The 18,106-nt window shown below is 35.3% G+C and overlaps 1 protein-coding gene across 1 annotated transcript; it reads left to right on the top strand.

Moving 5' to 3' along the window:
* Nucleotides 1-8,949: 8,949 nt before the first annotated feature.
* Nucleotides 8,950-17,654, top strand: LOC132553554 (uncharacterized). The gene is made up of 9 exons (XM_060217810.1): nt 8,950-9,088; nt 10,147-10,363; nt 11,509-11,617; nt 12,745-12,894; nt 13,758-13,919; nt 16,577-16,662; nt 16,797-16,917; nt 17,082-17,231; nt 17,496-17,654. Exons 1-9 carry the CDS (start codon nt 8,950-8,952, stop codon nt 17,652-17,654), a joined length of 1,293 nt encoding a protein of 430 aa, XP_060073793.1.
* Nucleotides 17,655-18,106: the final 452 nt, after the last annotated feature.

Genomic DNA, 18,106 nt, shown 5'->3' on the forward strand with positions numbered 1-18,106 from the left:
GGGGTATTTCCAAAAATAGATTCATTCGGCTTACTGCATAATGTACAGCACCGCAATGCACTCTGGGATATAATGTTATTGTCGTCACCATTGTATGTATTTTAACAAGATATGATAATGTTACCATATAGGAAATTTTCCTGAGATGAATACCCACGAAACTGGCAATTTCCACGGACCATACCAGTTGAAATATACAAAGTAGTTTAATAAAATGGATGGTTTCAGTATAATTGGATGATAATGACAACGTCGGTACATTCGGTGTATAAAGGGAGGTAATTCGTATAAGGGAATAGTATTTGGGTCATTTGTGACAATATTGGTCAATATTCTACTCCCAATCTAAGAAATTTAAGTTAAGATGTTTGATTATCTGCAACTATTAGTTTATTTCAAAATATACTGAAGTAGTATTTGGGTTAGTATTAGGTGTTATTGTGTGGTATTGGGTTAGTATTAGGTTATATTGGGTTAGTATTGTGTGGTATTGGGTTAATATTGTGTGGTATTGGGTTAGTATTGGGTGGTATTGGGTTATCATTATGTGGTATTGGGTTAATATTGGGTGGCATTTGGGTAGTATTGGCTGTTATTGTGTGGTATTGGGTTAGTATTAGGTTATATTGGGTTAGTGTTGTGTGGTATTGGGTTGGTATTGGGCAGTATTGGGTTGGTATTGGGTTAATATTGAGTGGTATTGGGTTGGTATTGGGTTAATATTGTGTGGTATTGGGTGTTAGTATTGGGTGGTATTGGGTTAGTATTGGGTGTTAGTATTGGGTTAGTATTGGTTTTGTATTGGGTTAATATTGAGTGGTATTGGGTTAGTATTAGGTTAGTATTGAGTGGTATTGGGTTGGTATTGGGTTAGTATTGAGTGGTATTGGGTTAGTATTGGGTTGGTATTGGGCGGTATTGGGTTAGTATTGTGTGGTATTGGGTTAATATTGAGTGGTATTGGGTTGGTATTGGGTTAATATTGTGTGGTATTGGGTGTTAGTATTGGGTTAGTATTGGTTTTGTATTGGGTTAATATTGAGTGGTATTAGGTTGGTATTGGGTTAGTATTGAGTGGTATTGGGTTGGTATTGGGTTAGTATTGAGTGGTATTGGGTTGGTATTGGGTTAGTATTGAGTGGTATTGGGTTGGTATTGGGTAAGTATTGGTTAGTATTGGGTTGGTATTTTGTTAGTATTGAGTGGTATTGGGTTGGTATTGGGTTAGTATTGAGTGGTATTGAGTTTGTACTCCGATGTTTTCAGACTGGGGTTCCATGTGCGACACCTTGTGAACAAGGTGAAAAGACCTAGTTTGATCCTTTCATGTACATCAAACGAATTTAGGTGAGGTCGCATAACGGTATATTCTGATGGCTTTGAAGTGCGTGTCGCTCGTTTGTAATCTTCAAATGGAGCATATCAGCCTGCGATTGGTCATTTTTTCTTTCTCCTGGAACCAATCGAATTACTTCGTTTGTGCCTATTGTGCATATTCCAGTGGTGTAGATCGCGAAATTGATCGTAACCCCTGGAATATCGACGATGCCATGGAACATGCCAGGACAACATTCCCTACAAAAATGATATTTTCCAAAGCTAAATGGGATGAATTCAAATGGCTCCGTAATAATATCTCCATAAACAACATACAAGACACAGACATAGACAAGTACACAGAAAACCTAATACAAATTTTAATTGCTTCCAATTCTGGATCTTCTTGCAGTTTTATTTGTTCAACCAAATCCACAAGTGTCTTTATTATACGCCCTGAAAAACTTATCTCTGTCATACTCCTATGGGTGGTAGTACTGGCCCTATGGACCTTTTGATTTTTAAAAAATCTTATTTCATGGGTTGTCACTCAATGTGCTACAAATATTACCCTCTTTTATTGAATTTGGAGCGTGGGCAAAACTCCACTGTTCTTAAAATATATAATTTTAAGCAAATTAAGCAATCACGTTTGATACATTGCACATCTAATCTAATGTGCTCAAATTTCCCACCATTTTTCCACACATGTTCATTAACAAGCCACACATCTGTAAAGCCGTTTATCACCACTGCTTTGTATCGAGACCTTGAGAGGAATGGCCACCTACTGTATCATTCTACATTATACAACTGGAGACCTAGCGACAAGATCTTTGCTTTGCTTTCTCAGCAAAAACCCTCACGTCTCATTGCTGACTGATTGCAGAATCTTGGGTATAACAGAATGGTATTTTATACCCGTATCTTATTGTATCCAAAATAAAATCCTTACAAGGTCATATCTCCCAAAATGAGATATAATTTCGTAGCCTAATGTTAACTTTGATATAACCTTGCCTCTGCTTATAATTCATAACAAGAGGTCCATTGGGCATGTATCGTCTGGCTTTGGTTGGTTGACATTGCTTGATCAATACTAGTAAAGGGAAAGGAATTCTAATTATCCAACACAACATGTCTATTTTCCCTTTGGATCCCAAACCACCGTTTATATAAAATTGGCTTCTTTTCCCCCTCTTCTGAAGAAATTTGGTCAAAATCTGTTTTGTCGTTTATGAGCTTTTTTCTTTTTTTTTACGAACTACGGACGACGGACCAGGACATCATCACTTAAATATTTGATAAAGTCCACCTTTGCCAATCAGACGACTAGATTCGACTTGACATGGGCAGGTCGTTTCACTGTAGTTCGCTGCACATGTGGAGGCATGTGTTTTTGCCTGGGTGGCGTCAATGCCTGCTTCTCAAGGAAAAGCTGACCACCCAAGTCCATGTTCATTTTCATGTTGGCAACCCCTTGCTGTCGATGGTGCCGTATTTCTGCACAAGTCACATTTATCTTTTCTAGCGAGTTTCTCGTCTGTCGCATGCACACTAATGTAAGAGCAGAGGCCTAAACTAGCTTAAGCTCTATTGGCGCTAACATTTGTCCGAGTTGGTTAATAGTACTACTCCCAGTGATACATTGTATGTGAATGTTATACGGATAAATTTAGAAACTAAATAGCATCAAGGACTCAATTTATCGATTACATTGTCCTGATTTGTAAGCAAATAATCCTGTACTGATAAACAAACAGCAAATTATTTGTTATTTATCGTTTTGATGTTTTAATCAACACAATCAGTTTATGTTTATTTTCATGAATACACACACAAAGACAATTTAAGTTGATCTTTTATATCAAAATGAATGATGGCTACAAACACATAAGGAAACAATTTAGAAAATATTACGATCCACTTAAAGACGTACGTAATGTGTAAACTCGTACCGGCCATATTCAAGATGTTTTCTGAGATGTATATAACCATAAACTTGGATATATCCGTTGAACGTCGACCAGATTGCATTTATTGTCAATATGAATGAAACTTAGGTGACAGATGTATAGAACGACGTCCTTCAGGTTAAATATATGTCCGTGATATAACGTATAATATATGGGCTACATACGTTTCTGTCATAGGCGATGGGGAAAATCAGAGCCGTTGTTAGAGAACAGGCTGTTGAAAGCATCATTTCAATATGGATACCAGTTGATATTAAACGATGATCGATGTATGGCCGATCCAAATTTTAAGACTCGCCTACACTTGGTGATTTGCCTCTCGGACTGGCAAAGTAATAATGAGAAAGTCAAGAAAACTGCGACAGATTTGGAAAAAGGTGACGGAGGCATTTCTCGATACGATCTGCAGAAAAACTAAAGAAGTTTAAATAACAATAATCATCAAAATTTCAACTTTAGGGGAAAAAAGAGAAAAAAGCAAGCTAGTTCGAAGAAAAAACGAAGGACCGAAATACATCGGCTAGTTCACTCTGATAACTGAATCTATTTTATACAACAGCAAAACTGTGACCGACGGAAAGTTTAAGTCTAAAAACATGTCTCCGTTAATTCTTAATTCTAACTTTTGACCAAATATCGTCATCCAGTATATCGAATCGTATACTAGACCATTCAGTCACAACTCGAACAAAAACCGAGAAAATTAAAAAGGAAATTAACCCTGGGAGATCAGAAAGTACCTGATAGGGTGAAACGAAGGGCGATAACTCTGGAGATCAAAACGGCAAATGTGAATTTCCTGTATATAATTTATGTTCAACGCACAATCCTCTTAATAAAGTGATATCTACCTAAACGACGTTCCCTATCAATACAGTCTACATAACAAGTACCATACACCCAAGGAGGTTCTCTAGAATAATATATCTTAAAATGAAATAGTATTTGATGCTTAGATACGATTGGTGGTCTAGTTTGTGTTGCAAACAATCAGTGATGACTTGCGGACTCGCGCAAGTCTTATATAAACAGTATCCGGCCAGTTTAACCGATAACGTGATTACGCCGGTGTTATGTTATTTCCAGTGATGTCATTTAGACGTACTTGTATTTTCGTTTGTCATCAGCAACCAGCTTCCAGTCTTTGAAACTGGACGGGTTATGTGACGGAATATTACAATCTGTAGCATTGATAGCCACTGCAGTAGTAAGTATTTGTAACAACCATATCTAGGTTGTTGTTATACGACAATATGTATTATTTTAGCAGGGACGTCCCCGATTTTAATATTGTCATACATGCTAAAGACGGTAAACATTGCCTTGCTAATTAAACAGACAACTCGCCCTATTTACAATTCTACCGTGTAATCGTAAATAATTTGTTTGGAAGAAAAGTGGGTACATTTTACTAAATTGATAACTAAAGTTGTTGTGCTGTAGAAATAAGAAAGAGGTACACACTGATGAAAATGCTAGCGGATATAAGCCAATTTGGAGTCGATTGTATAAAAAAAAATCGGCTAATTGTATTTGCTTATTTTAGTACTTTAAACTGGTAGTTAATATAGTGACACATAGCCCTATCTTTATATAAAGTCTGAAAGGTTCACACTTTCTATCCGTGATATTTTGTTGTTGTAACCAATACAGTTAAAAAAATAAACGGAACTAGCCATGTGTATTGATGTATTCTTAGTGTTTAGCTAAACTGACTAAATATATTAAATATACACTTCAATGACAAAGGTAAAGCAGTGTGAAAAATATGTATATAGCAACAAGTGAAAGAACTGCAAATGTTTATATTAAGCACTGCAAAGTACAAGTGGTCATAATATTCCAATTTGCATAAGAATTGTCAGAGTCGAGTGACTATGACTCGTAAGTTATTGGCATTCAGCTGCAGTCTCTAATATGAATTCAGTCAAGAGAAAGCTGATAGATTTAGGGATGTGGGAGTTAGGAACAGTTGGCTAAGCGGTGTAAACTTCCTTGTGTCAGTGTGAATAATTTCAAAAACAAATGCGACAAGCTCTGGATATGCCGAAATCTGAAGTTCGTAGCCAGCCATATGCTATATTGTTTACAGCATCGTGATAGTTATAAATCTTAGATCTGTAGAAAATGAGAGTATAGGTCACCTTACTAGTCTGAGCTAGTGGGAATTTCCCTAAGTCGAGCAGTAGAGTGTCTGGCTGAAGACTGTTGGGTTGTTAGTCCTAACCCAGCTGGGAGCAGGGTGTTTTTCATTACTGCATCCTATTACAGATTTGGTGCCATTCAACAATAGATGCTGTAGGAAATTGAGATGTTTCCTTGGGGATATTGAACCTGGGTTGTTTTTGTCTTTGAGGCAGAAGACTTTGTGAAGGAGAGAGTAGTGTACAAGTTGAGAGTACAGGTCGCCTTACTAGCCTCGGCTAGTGGGAATTTTCCATGAGTATAGAGGTAGAGCATCTGGTTTGGGGCAGAAATGTTGCTAGTTCGACCCCAGTCAGGGGCAGGGTGGTTTTTATTACTCCTTCCTATTACACATGGATGGAAAGATAAAACATTTTTCTACTAACTTGCATTTGTGTCAAAACAATTTCCAACATATCTACAATGCACTCATAATGCAGAATCTCTCTAGACGTGTGTGTAAACCTACCATTCCCACCTCAGGTGATGATGTGGCAGCAGTTACTATGTAGAATACACACCATGTCTGGCAGTCTGCTGATACAACAAATTTCTTAACATGGTTATAAAAAATGTCTGGACAATTGTGGGAATATTACTATGAAAAGTCCATTCTGTTCCCAAAAAGTTTTTTGGAATTCAGGGTTTTCCATAAAAGCCGGTTGCCGGCCAATTTGACCGGCTACTTTGATCATTTGGCCGCCTACACCAATCCAGTCTCGTAATAATGTTCCGTACACGACTACACATACACGGCAGGACAGCCTCCTACTTTCACTACAGAGCCTACTACTAACAAAATTATGGAAAACCCTGGAATTGATGAGTACAATCAACATTACAGAAATCTGTTCCCGAACATTTCTATCTAGATTGAGAGTTTTCTAGACTATCAGTGTTGGGATGGTCTTGGGTCCACTGTATATCAATATACACTGAAAGTACAATGTTTATTTTAGTTCTTAATATAATTTATCAAAGCATGCCTAAGAAGTGGTGGGTCAATTCCTACCATTGACTTTTATAACTAAATGAACTTTATGAATTGTCAGTAAAGCAATCAGATATAATGAGCCTGAATGGAATGGATTACAGAAAGATAAGACAATGGTAAAGTGAGATAAGTGTTTCAGAAACCTGTAAACAACTGACCAACATATCTCCATCGACTAAGGTCCCCTTTCGTCCTATCCAGTACTTATCTTCTGCGTTGTATCAAGATAGCTTCCTTGACCTGCAACTTGAAACGGTTTTTTTTTATATTTGCTAAATTGGATTGTCTCAGCCTGAATGTTTTTGTTATTTGAGTCATCTGCTAGTCTTGGATTGTTGATTTGGGACGGAGAATATTTTTTGCTTTGATCTGTGAATTTCTTGTCTATTTTCTGGTACATTTGTATTCATAGATCTGGCATCTGAGCTTGTACACTTCCACATCCATGGTTCATTTACGTGTTTTATCCTAAGGACAAGAACAGAGCTTCTTATGATGTTTCCTGGTTCTTCCAGAGATGTATATATCATCTCTGGTACTTCCGAGATAAATATGATGCAGAGTTATAGCTGGAATCCCAAATCTGTATAACATTTATCAGATAAATACAGTAGTGTTGTCTGTGTGTCCATCTGTCCTGTGGTGTAAAATTTCATTTTCTGGAGACATCTTTTTGACAGTTTCAAGTTTTGTCCATGGACTATATTTTATTGTAGATTTTCTCTTCAGTGTCAGCTTAACTAGTTTTCATTAAAACTTGTGTGGTATAATTATGTTTTATAACTCAGTGACATACAGTTATTTACAATGATTTCATTGAGAAGAATACTTTGTTTGTTACAATGATTATGAATACACATATTTTACTTCATTGCAAGGATCTCCAGTGAATACATGTGGTATTTATTCAGGAATATTGCTGCTTTCTTCAAGTTTAAGGGTGTTGTTTCTCCCAGTACATAACATTTCTCAATGTTTATGAGTAGATGTACCATAATTATCATGCAATGAGCACAACAAACACCATACAAATTTTCAGATCAAATTCAAAGGATGCGCATTTCGCAAAACAGTAAAAGTATTTAGATATTAATGTCATTTTACTGGACAACAGTAGGTATTGGCAGGATTATTATCAGGCGTGGAATTTTTGGCTGAATAAAGGTCCTATTGATTTTTATAATAGAATAAACGTTTGCTTTGAATTCATATGTGTACCAATTGTAAATTAAAAAGGACGAGGTTTATAATATTCTGTCAATTAGTAACTCTTACATCATATATACAGGTGTACTATTTTTTCCTGTACTTTTTTTTTAACTTATGCTTTAATTTATCATATCCGTGTCATTAATATACATGAACTTGAAATAAAGGAAACCTTGAACTACTAATGCATGGTATACAGTGTTTGTATATTAGTTTTTTTATATATATATATACAGCTCTCGGGTAAAGTGAAAACACATAAAGAAATGATCAATATTGTCTGTTGATAAATATTTAATTAAAATAATTACACTTTGGGATTCAAAATCAATAAACTGTATACAATAACAATTGCAAGGCTGACTATGAATTTTTCAGAAGCTTTAGATATGAATACGTAATTACTGGTAGAAAACTTAGGTAGCTATTAGGCTTGGTATATTACATTCAGAACATCAATATGTTCAAGAGAGCATGATTCTGCGGGTATTTGTGTAGATTCTCTCATCAGGTCTCAGAGAATGGAACTGACTATACATCAGAATGGATATGTTGTATTTAGTGAGCCACTTTGAGAACTGTAGACTCATTTGTTTGTGATGTCACTTTGAGATCTGTAACTTTACACTCATATATTTATTGCGTCACTTTGTGGTCTGTCTTAAGACTCGTATATTTAAAATGTCACCTTGAGATCTGTAAATTTAGACTCATATATTTTTATGGGTCACTTTTATGTTTGCATTTTGACCCGTATATTTAACAAGTCTCTTTGAGACTGTAGCTTTAGACACATATATTTTATGAGTCACTTTGAGATTGTAACTTTAAACTGGTATATTTTATGTGTCACTTTGAGACCTGTAACTTTAGACTCATATTTATAATATGTCATTTTGAAGTCTTTAATTGCAGACTATTATGAACATAGTGAAACTGACAAATGAAAAGACAATGTATTTTTAACTTTATACTTCAAGGAAATTTCTACTGTAATTATTTTTAACTTTAAAAAAATATAACTTTGTTTTTTTTATGTTTACAGGTAAAGCAATGGACCTGAACAGTATACCTTGATACAGTCACTGGTTATCAAAGGAACTCGTATCAAAATCATTATCTGTGTGTTTTCCGGAGACGAATATTGATCAATGCAAAACAACTTCATTCAAAGGCTAGCCTTCGGAAAGCTGATGGATTTAAATTTTTCATGAACTTGTTGATAATAGAAGTAATATGTACTGTACATGAAGCACCGATGTAACAAGTATGCCTAAAGTCCTTGCTAAGCCAGTTTCTGCTCGGACTCGTGCACTGCGCCTACTAGCCGAGAAGCACTCCAGCACAGAACTTGTCACCCCTTGTCGCCTGTTCCTGGTTTTGATTGTTTCTTCCATCATGATAGCAGGTGAGTGTCCAATAGATGACCTCAGAGAAAATTCATTTATATTGATGTAACCCTGGTAAAATACTAGTCACAATATACCACTCGGCTAGAGAGAACTTCTCTTTAGCTTGATTGGTTGAGCATCAGACTAGTAAACCAAGGGTTCCGGGTTCGATTCCTAGCGAAGGCATTGAAATAAATAACGACATATGTTACATTGATATTCTGCAGGGAGAAAATGAAATGTTCCAGTATTTCTCAGAAGTATCTGGCTTTGAAACATTGTAGGCTGACCTCATTTATTTACAACAACATACTGAAGGGTCCATCGGAAATGACAAGTAGTTGTGTTTCACACTGTTAGCTATTGCTATATAATGTATCTTACTTTGATTTGGGACTGGAACTTATGTAAATTGTGCATGAAGTGTTACAAACATGCTCTCTGTGGTGATAATGAAACACTTTTGATCAAATAGGTTGTTTTTCCCTACCAAACATAGAAATACATCTGGGAACTGGAGGAGTCTTATTTACCCTGTACAAGCTCCCTTTGATTACTAATTCTATCTTTAATGTGCTTTTATATCCCGTGGGAATAATGGTGAAGAGAGCAATTAGCTCTATACAACATTCATTTTTACAATAAAGTGCATGCTAAAATGTTACACATGTAATATACTATATACATTTACTTGTTCAATAAAATATCTCTCAGTTAAAACAGTGTAAATAATGTTTGTTCAATTATCATCTTTCATGTAGATGATGGAATAATTATGCCATTGTGATATCTGTTATAAGTTGTGAACATACTGTGAAATTATATATTTTTGTGGGACTTAAATTTTGTGTGTTTTTTTTTTCTTTAAATAAAAATTTGAGTTTCGTTTCATGGACAAAGTAAAAAAAATTCATAGGTACTAAAATATCATTTCAAGTTTTAATGGTTTATAATTTTTGAAAATTACACTATGAAATTTGTGGATTAAAAATACCCAGGAAATCAATGGAAATTTTGAAATTCATGATATTGATGATTTTTCGTGATAACAGCATGTTAATGATATTGTTTTCAGGTATATCCTTCAGTGTTGTTCCAGAGGATTTCAAAGATAGATCCTGGAATGAGGTGATCAACTTGTCGCATCATCCTTACACATTTAACTACGAAATGGCTTTGAAGGAGCGGGAATACAACTTGGAGTATTACGAAAGACCACAACATAACTGGAAGGTTGATCGAAGGTCGGGATTGTCTGTTGATGAATTCTTTGACACCTACGATGCCAAATGGTAATTAAGTTTATCTATACCTCAATGCCTGGTATAATTAAAAGCATTTTGGAAAGATATAAATAGGATCATATGTGTATTGAAAGCTTCACATACAATATGCTTAATTAGGTCAAGCTGCTTCTGTTTATGTAAAAAAGAATAGTTAAGAAAAGTGCCATAACATAATCAAAGAATAAATATGTAAATCTACTCTGTCTTTGCTGTAAGAAATTTGTACAATTATTTGTTAGCACAACACAATGGTTAGACAGGCAAATTACTTACAGTATACCGTAAATATTCGCGTATAGTGCGAACTTTTTTAAGCTGAAACTATTGAGTCAAAAAGGGGGTGCGCACTATACGCAGGTACATGCCATTCCTGGGGTTATCATTCCCAAGTTCTGCATCCGCCATATTGGATTACCTCCCTTCACATAGTTATATGTAAAAGTCGTCGGTCTTATATGATAGTTTGGAGATAAAAACATCAAAAAAATCAAATAAAATAAATTTCGAATGTTTTAATCATCTGCCATTCACGCTAGCATTACGGTGAATCTAATTTTTTTTGTTAGTAGTGTCTGAATTTCTGCCTCATTTTGATGATGTATCTGTGGAATTCAATGAATCCGGAAGTTTTTAGGTGATTGTCGTTCTGTTCATATATCGGACAGCCCATCCCACCGATGCCCAAATATAACATATAGCCAGTTATTTTTGCGAGGATGATATTTTGGCTATTTCGTGGTACATTAACATGACCACAAAAATTTTATCCGTGAAGTAATGGGACTGGTGTATTAGATGTCATTTTTATGTACACATCGTGGCATGTTAATTCATTAAAATATCATCCATTTATTATAAAAGAAAATCATCAAAACTTTGAAGATTACTGACTGTATGATGTTCAGGTATATAAGATAAGTAAATAAAAAAAACCAAAATGCCTTTATGACATTGAATGAAAGTGTATATCACAAATTTTCAATATTTTTTAAAAAAGATAAAAAAAAACGTCATTTTTTTATTTTCAAGTTTTTCTCAAATTGTACTTCAATATTTCTGATAATCTGACCTATTTTCCCATTCACTGCCATTAATTCTGCAACATGTAAACTACATGTATATGTTTTGAATAAGAAGTTTTTTTCCTGCAGGCCGGTTGTACTAATGGATGTGGTTAAGAAATGGCCAGCCATGAATTGGACAAAAGAAATTTTCCTTCAGAAATACGGAAAGGAACGTGTGATGATGAAAGCTGTAGTTGTACGTATCTTTATACAGGACTGTGTGATTTCTAAGATATTTCAGAATGCCTCTGTTATTCTCTGATCTCCTTTGTACTGTTTTATCATCTCCTAGAATATCAGTGACATTGATGTGTAACTGTAAATCATGTTACAATAAAATTGTATTTAATAACTAGAAAAAGATGTTGTAATTACATAGTTTTTAATTCTGAGTATGAAACATGGGGAGAGAAAATAGTGTTCAGATAATGCAGCTGGATGTATTTTAGGGAGAATGAATTATTTTAGTTGACCTGACCCAAAGGACTTAGTGAGCTAACAAAGATGTGTGGTGTCACTTGTGTCGCCACAAGTTTTTTTAGGTCATCTGACTGAAGGGTCTGATGGTCTATTACCTTTTGTCCGGAGTCGTCCGTCATAAAAATTTTCGACTTCTTCTGAAGTTCTACATGTCTCATTGAGCTGAAACTTACCTGAAATGATCGTGACATGATCCTGACCAAAGTTTGTTAATTTCGGGTTGGTCCAAAATCCAACATGGCCGCCATCTTGAAAAAACATTTTCGACTTCTTCTCAAGTTCAAAATTTGAAATCTTGTATTTTATGTCAGATGACCGTTAAGGCACATGGGCCTCTTGTTTGAGACACGTCTGTTGTATCAATGTTTGTGTAGATGGTGTTGAATGGTTCATTTTGAGGACTTTTTCTTCATTAAATATAGTTGTTAGATCACTTAACAAATCCCTCCTATTTGTATTTACATTTGACTCTAACTTAGGATACTCACGATCACTCACCTTATGTGTCATGCCCATATTTTGTTTGTATTCTACTGATCTAGAAAGTGAAAACTTTTGAATAATATCTATGATAAAAGATTAAGGTGATTGTAACATCACACATATATTATTGCCAAAAATATATAATCTTAAATAGTCCTATGATAATATTTTTCACATGCATTGAAAGTTTCTGGCTTCTGCATGCTGTCTACTCTTCATAAAATTTGAGTGAAAAACAAGAAAATGTTATTTCAAGGGAGGTAAACTGATTTTATGTTTGATGAAAAGCTGGATATTTGTTAGGGGTGGGGGGGTGGTAATTGGTTTTTATGTTTGATGTAGAATTTTGATATTTATTAGGGAGGACTGCAGCATGCGACCGGACATGCTTTGCCCTTAGAGGTTTTCATTGACCACCTAAACGAAGCTAGTTTTGACACCTGGACATACCTGGAGGATGAACTCTTTCTCGTCATGCGACCAGAACTGAAAAAAGATATTGGCCAAAATGTACGTTCCTGGTCTTCAATTTTACATTGTCAGTAATAGCTATTTAAGGATATATTAATCTTATTGGAGAAGGTCATTAGTTGTGACATACAATGTCCAATAAAAGATTTAATAGTACATTTAGATTATCATAATCTTATCATGGTTAGCTTGAAGGACATCCTCTAGGAAGCCAATGATTCTTACTCTACAGAAACACCTGGTCTTATTCTCTTTATACTTTTTCAAAGGTGTCCATACTAGTCATTTGTTTATTCATATTTTACCTTTAGTAAATTTGTTTTTGAAATTGAAAGAAGATTCTGTTGACATGTGAGTATTTTCAAGTTGTATTAGTAATGTAATGCCAACTAGTTAAAATCAGGTTTGTTATAAATTTGTGGAAGTGTGTGGAAATTATTTCTTCGATAGGTCCTCTGTGAATTATCATATTTCACTGTAGACAACTCCATACTTAGGTCCCTTGAAATTTGCTGTAAACATGTAGTATCATGTAGAACTAATTGTTTAAGTCCCTTGAGGTTCATTATAAATATGTTTTACTGTAGAGAATTCCTTACTTAGGTCCCTTGAGGTTCCTTATCAGTATGTTTTACTGTAGAGAATTGCTTACTTAGGACCCTTGAGGTTCCCTATAAATATGTTTTACTGTAGAGAACTAATTACGAAGTTCTCTTGAAGATTTTTATTTACATATTACTGTAGAGACCAGATTACTTATTCCACACAGGTTTTGATATAAATCTGCTTCAGAGAACTGCTTTCTCAGGTCCAGGCCAGGGGTTAAGATAGCTATCATAGATTTAGCATTTCTTTATTCCGTTTGTTATATGCCATTAACCTATTTCATCATATCTATGCAGGATTATGGTGAGGAAAATTTCTTCAACCTTTTTCCTGAGTCAATACGTCCGTGGGATTGTATGATGTTGTGGGGAACAGCCCACTCTCGCTCTACACTACACATGGATCCCTATAACTGGACTGGCATTAGTGCAGTTCTACAGGGACACAAAAAGTGGAAGGTAAAGTTGATTGAAGAATTAGGGAAGCAGTCTACGAAACAGTTATGGATACCATGCTGAACTTTATCCTTTAATAGAATCACACGAAGAGACACTTATACCTTATGTTTATCCCCTAGCAATAAATATTAGGGATGTGGATATAGGAATATTTCTGTACGTAATATCTGTAAGTATTAAACTTTCACTGTATCCTGTCAGGGCTTGAGCAGCTCCATTCCTTGGAGGATTTTTAGCCCACCATCATCAGATGGTGGGGTATTCAAATCGCCCTGCGTCCGTGGTCCGTCTGTCTGTCCGTAAACAATTCTTGTTACCGCTATTTCTGGAAAAGTACTGGATGGATCTTTCTCAAATTTCATATGCAGGTTCCCCTTGGTCCCTAGTTGTGCATTGTACCTTTTTTGGATTGATTCGAATTCAAGATGGTCGACAGGTGGCCTTTTTTGATGTAAAAGTTTGTTACTGCTATTTCTTGGAAAGTACTTGATGGATCTTTTCAAAGATGTTCCATGTTGTGCACTGTACCAGGTGGCCATCTTGGATTTTGAGAGTAAAAGTTTGTTACTGCTATTTCTGAGAAAGTACTGGATGGATCTTTCTCAAATTTCATATGCAGTTTCCCCTTGGTCCCTAGTTGAGCATTGTTCCTTTTTTGGACTGATTCGAATTCAAGATGGCCGACAGGTGGCCATCTTGGATTTTGGATGTAAAAGTTTGTTACCGCTATTTCTTGGAAAGTACTTGATGGATCTTTCTCAAATTTCATATGCAGGTTCCCCTTGGTCCCTAGTTGAGCATTGTTCCTTTTTTGGACTGATTCGAATTCAAGATGGCCGACAGGTGGCCATCTTGGATTTTGGATGTAAAAGTTTGTTACCGCTATTTCTTGGAAAGTACTTGATGGATCTTTCTCAAATTTCATATGCAGGTTCCCCTTGGTCCCTAGTTGTGCATTGTACCTTTTTTGGACTGATTCGAATTCAAGATGGCCGACAGGTGGCCATCTTGGATTTTGGATGTAAAAGTTTGTTACTGCTATTTCTTGGAAAGTACTTGATGGATCTTTCTCAAATTTCATATGCAGGTTCCCTTTGGTTCCATGTTGTGCACTGTACCTTTTTTGACTGATCCGCAACCATCTTGGATTTTGAGAGTAAAATCTTGTTACTGCTATATCTGAGGAAGTACTGGATGGATCCTTCTGATATTTCATAGATATTGGTTTCCCTTGGTCCCTAGTTGTGCATTGTACCTTTTTTGGACTGATTTGAAATTAAGGTGGCCCACAGGCTGCCATCTTGGATGTCGACAGTAATACAGCACAAACATATTGTCCATTATCCACCTGTAACTGACTGCTATCTAATAATACTTTGGGATCTTTTTCAAATGATATTTGCTAATAAGTGCTTAATAAAAATATCTTGTGCCATCATTGAGTACATTCAATGAAGACCAGTTCATGAACATTTACAACACCTGTAACAAACAAAAAAAAATAAACAAATCTTCAAGAACTGAAAATAGATCCTCAAATGGTGGGTGCCAAGATCCCTCTGGGATCTCTTGTAATCAAACTTCAGTCACTATGGTAACACAGGACCATCATACCTCAGATAAATGCAAATGTTCGGGGTTTAGTATCAAAGTCAAGGTCACTGTTACGTTTTTTTTTAAAATCCTGGGTCATCTTGATTATTGTGCTTAAGTCAAGATGGAACTGGGAGGATATTTGTTTCGTTTTGAATACCTTGATACTGTATCAATTTTCTGTATTTCATCAGGTTATGTACTATTCAATATCTTTGCATCCATGACATTTTGTCCGTCTGTCCATAGTCAGAACTTTATCACTATTTCTTCAGAAGTACTGTCATCTATGTCAAGTTTCATAAATAGGTTCCTTGTGGTCCCTAGTTTTGCTTTTTTTTTTGATTTCGTGACTGATTAGAAAAACAAAACAGCTGACAAATCTTTGATTTTTGTAAGGGAAGATTGCTTTTGCTATTTATGGAGAAGTACTAGATGGATCTTTCTCAGATTTCATACATAGGTTCTCTGCAGTCCTTAGCTGTGCTTTTTTGATTTTGAGACTGATCAGAAAAACAAAATGGTGGACAAATCTTTGATTTGCTATTTATTGAGATGTACTAGATGGGTCTTTCTCATATTTCATACATAGGTTATCTGCAGTCCCTGGTTGTGTGCTTTTGATTTTAGGACTGATCAGAAAAACAAAATGGCTGACAGGCAGCTGTCTTTTACTTTGATGATGAAAGTTTGTTTTCGCTGTTTCTGGAGAAGTGATTGATAAATCTTTCTCCCCTAGTTATGTGCTTTTGATTTTGGGACTGATCAGATAAACAAAATGGCAGACAGATAGACAGAGAGATGGACATCTTTAATTTTGACAATTGAAGGTTGTTAATGCTATATCTTTAGAACTACTTGATTGATCATTCTCGAATTTCATATATATTAACATATATTAATTTCTTAATTACTTTATTTTTCGGTATTTGCTGTCATTTTACAGTATTTAAAAGTGTTGCGAATGTAAACCCTGTATTAACAGCCTTTAATTGATTGGAAAGTGTACAAGGGTGAAAACCCTATGTGATACAAGTGTACATGTGATATGTATATTTTTTCAGCTGGTGCCACCCGGCCAGGACCATCTGTTGTATGTAGAACCTGACGTACTATGTGGATTCCCACTGGAGTGTCGCAAGTACAATAGGTGAGATTTTAAAATATCCTATGTTCCTAAGTATGAAATTAACATGCATGAATGCACAATAGTTTTGTTATTGACTTGAATTAAAGTGCTTAACTGTTTGTTAAAACATTTTTGACACCATTGTTCACTTTCAGTCCAATTGATGCTTTCGATGCAGATACCAAGAAATACCCACGCTTTAAACGTGTGCAATATCTTGAAGTGGATGTTTTTCCAGGTGAAATGCTTATCATACCAACAGGATGGTATCACCAGGTAAGCAGTATGTCTTGTTTATAAATCAACACAATATGTATTTCACCACGTTTGGTTTCAAACTTTATGAACATCTCTGCTGAACCCTTAGCAGATTTTTTTTATATTTTCATAAAGACAGGTGACTATTTGTGAGAGTGATAAATGTATTGTTATTTCTGCAGGCCTTTAACGTAGAACAGACAATGGCCCTGTCTCTACAGATGATGAACAGAAACAACTACCTGGTCATACTGGAGGAAATCATCAAGGCTGGAAATCTCAAACGCAAGAAATTACCAGCTTACTTTAGTACACTTCTACCACCTGACCAGGTGAGAAACTAAGTCATTTACGAGTCTTATCTTTATCAAAGAAGGACAACATTGTAGTTCTCCTGAGTATAGTTGTATCACCACTAGAGAAGGACAACATTCCCCTGGGTATGTTCTTATATCTATATTCTATTATACTCATGAAATATGCATGAAATTCAATGGGAAACCATTAAATATCTTCTGTCCTATCTAAAAATGTAGTAATGTCCAGTTCCCACTGAATTAGCATATGTAAAATTGTTTCATGAAATTTCCTTCCAGGTGAAAGTATTCATGTCACTTCTTCCGAAAAAACTGCTTCGTCGTGGTGAAGAAGTCACAAAGAGCATTCAGGAACAAATGAGAAAAACTAAAGACAGGCAGGACAAAATTAAGTCAGGACTAGAAGATAACTCGGAAAATATAACGATATTGGTGTGAAACTTGGTCAGGATTGGAACTTGGTCAGGATTGGACGATGGTCCTGGAAAAGTATCTTTACATCAGATCTACAGGAAAGTCCAGGAACTAATTCTGTACAAAAATCCATTATGTTTATAATGATTCATTATCATGTATATTACATACCGGTATAAGGAAACATTCCCCATGGTATTTTTCATCCTCGCATGAAATGTTTAATTTTCTTCCAAGTTCAATTCACTCTAGAAAATTTAATAACATATATTTTATTTGTAATGCGCAACTTTAGCCCAATTTTTGTCTTTGCCTTGTTGATTTGTTGAAATGGGTAAAAACATAGAAAAGTTAAACTATGATAAAAGTTTCCTTATATACAGTATAATTATTGTTATTGTGACATTCTTAACGGCCGGTCAATACATAAAAGGTCATTAGGGTCATCGATCGGTGTTATATACAGTAATCAGAAC

This window comes from Ylistrum balloti, unplaced genomic scaffold (genome assembly GCF_031769215.1).
Source record: "Ylistrum balloti isolate Yb309-2 unplaced genomic scaffold, AGI_CSIRO_Ybal_v1 Utg370332, whole genome shotgun sequence".
Taxonomy (NCBI): Eukaryota; Metazoa; Mollusca; class Bivalvia; order Pectinida; family Pectinidae; genus Ylistrum; species Ylistrum balloti.

Excerpts from the sequence above, each read along its gene's own strand:
- LOC132553554 (XM_060217810.1), top strand. The coding sequence starts at position 8,950 with ATGCCTAAAGTCCTTGCTAAGCCAGTTTCTGCTCGGACTCGTGCACTG. Across the intron at positions 11,618-12,744 it reads TGATGATGAAAGCTGTAGTT|GGAGGACTGCAGCATGCGAC; the intron begins GTACGTATCTTT and ends GATATTTATTAG. Across the intron at positions 16,918-17,081 it reads CAACAGGATGGTATCACCAG|GCCTTTAACGTAGAACAGAC; the intron begins GTAAGCAGTATG and ends TTATTTCTGCAG.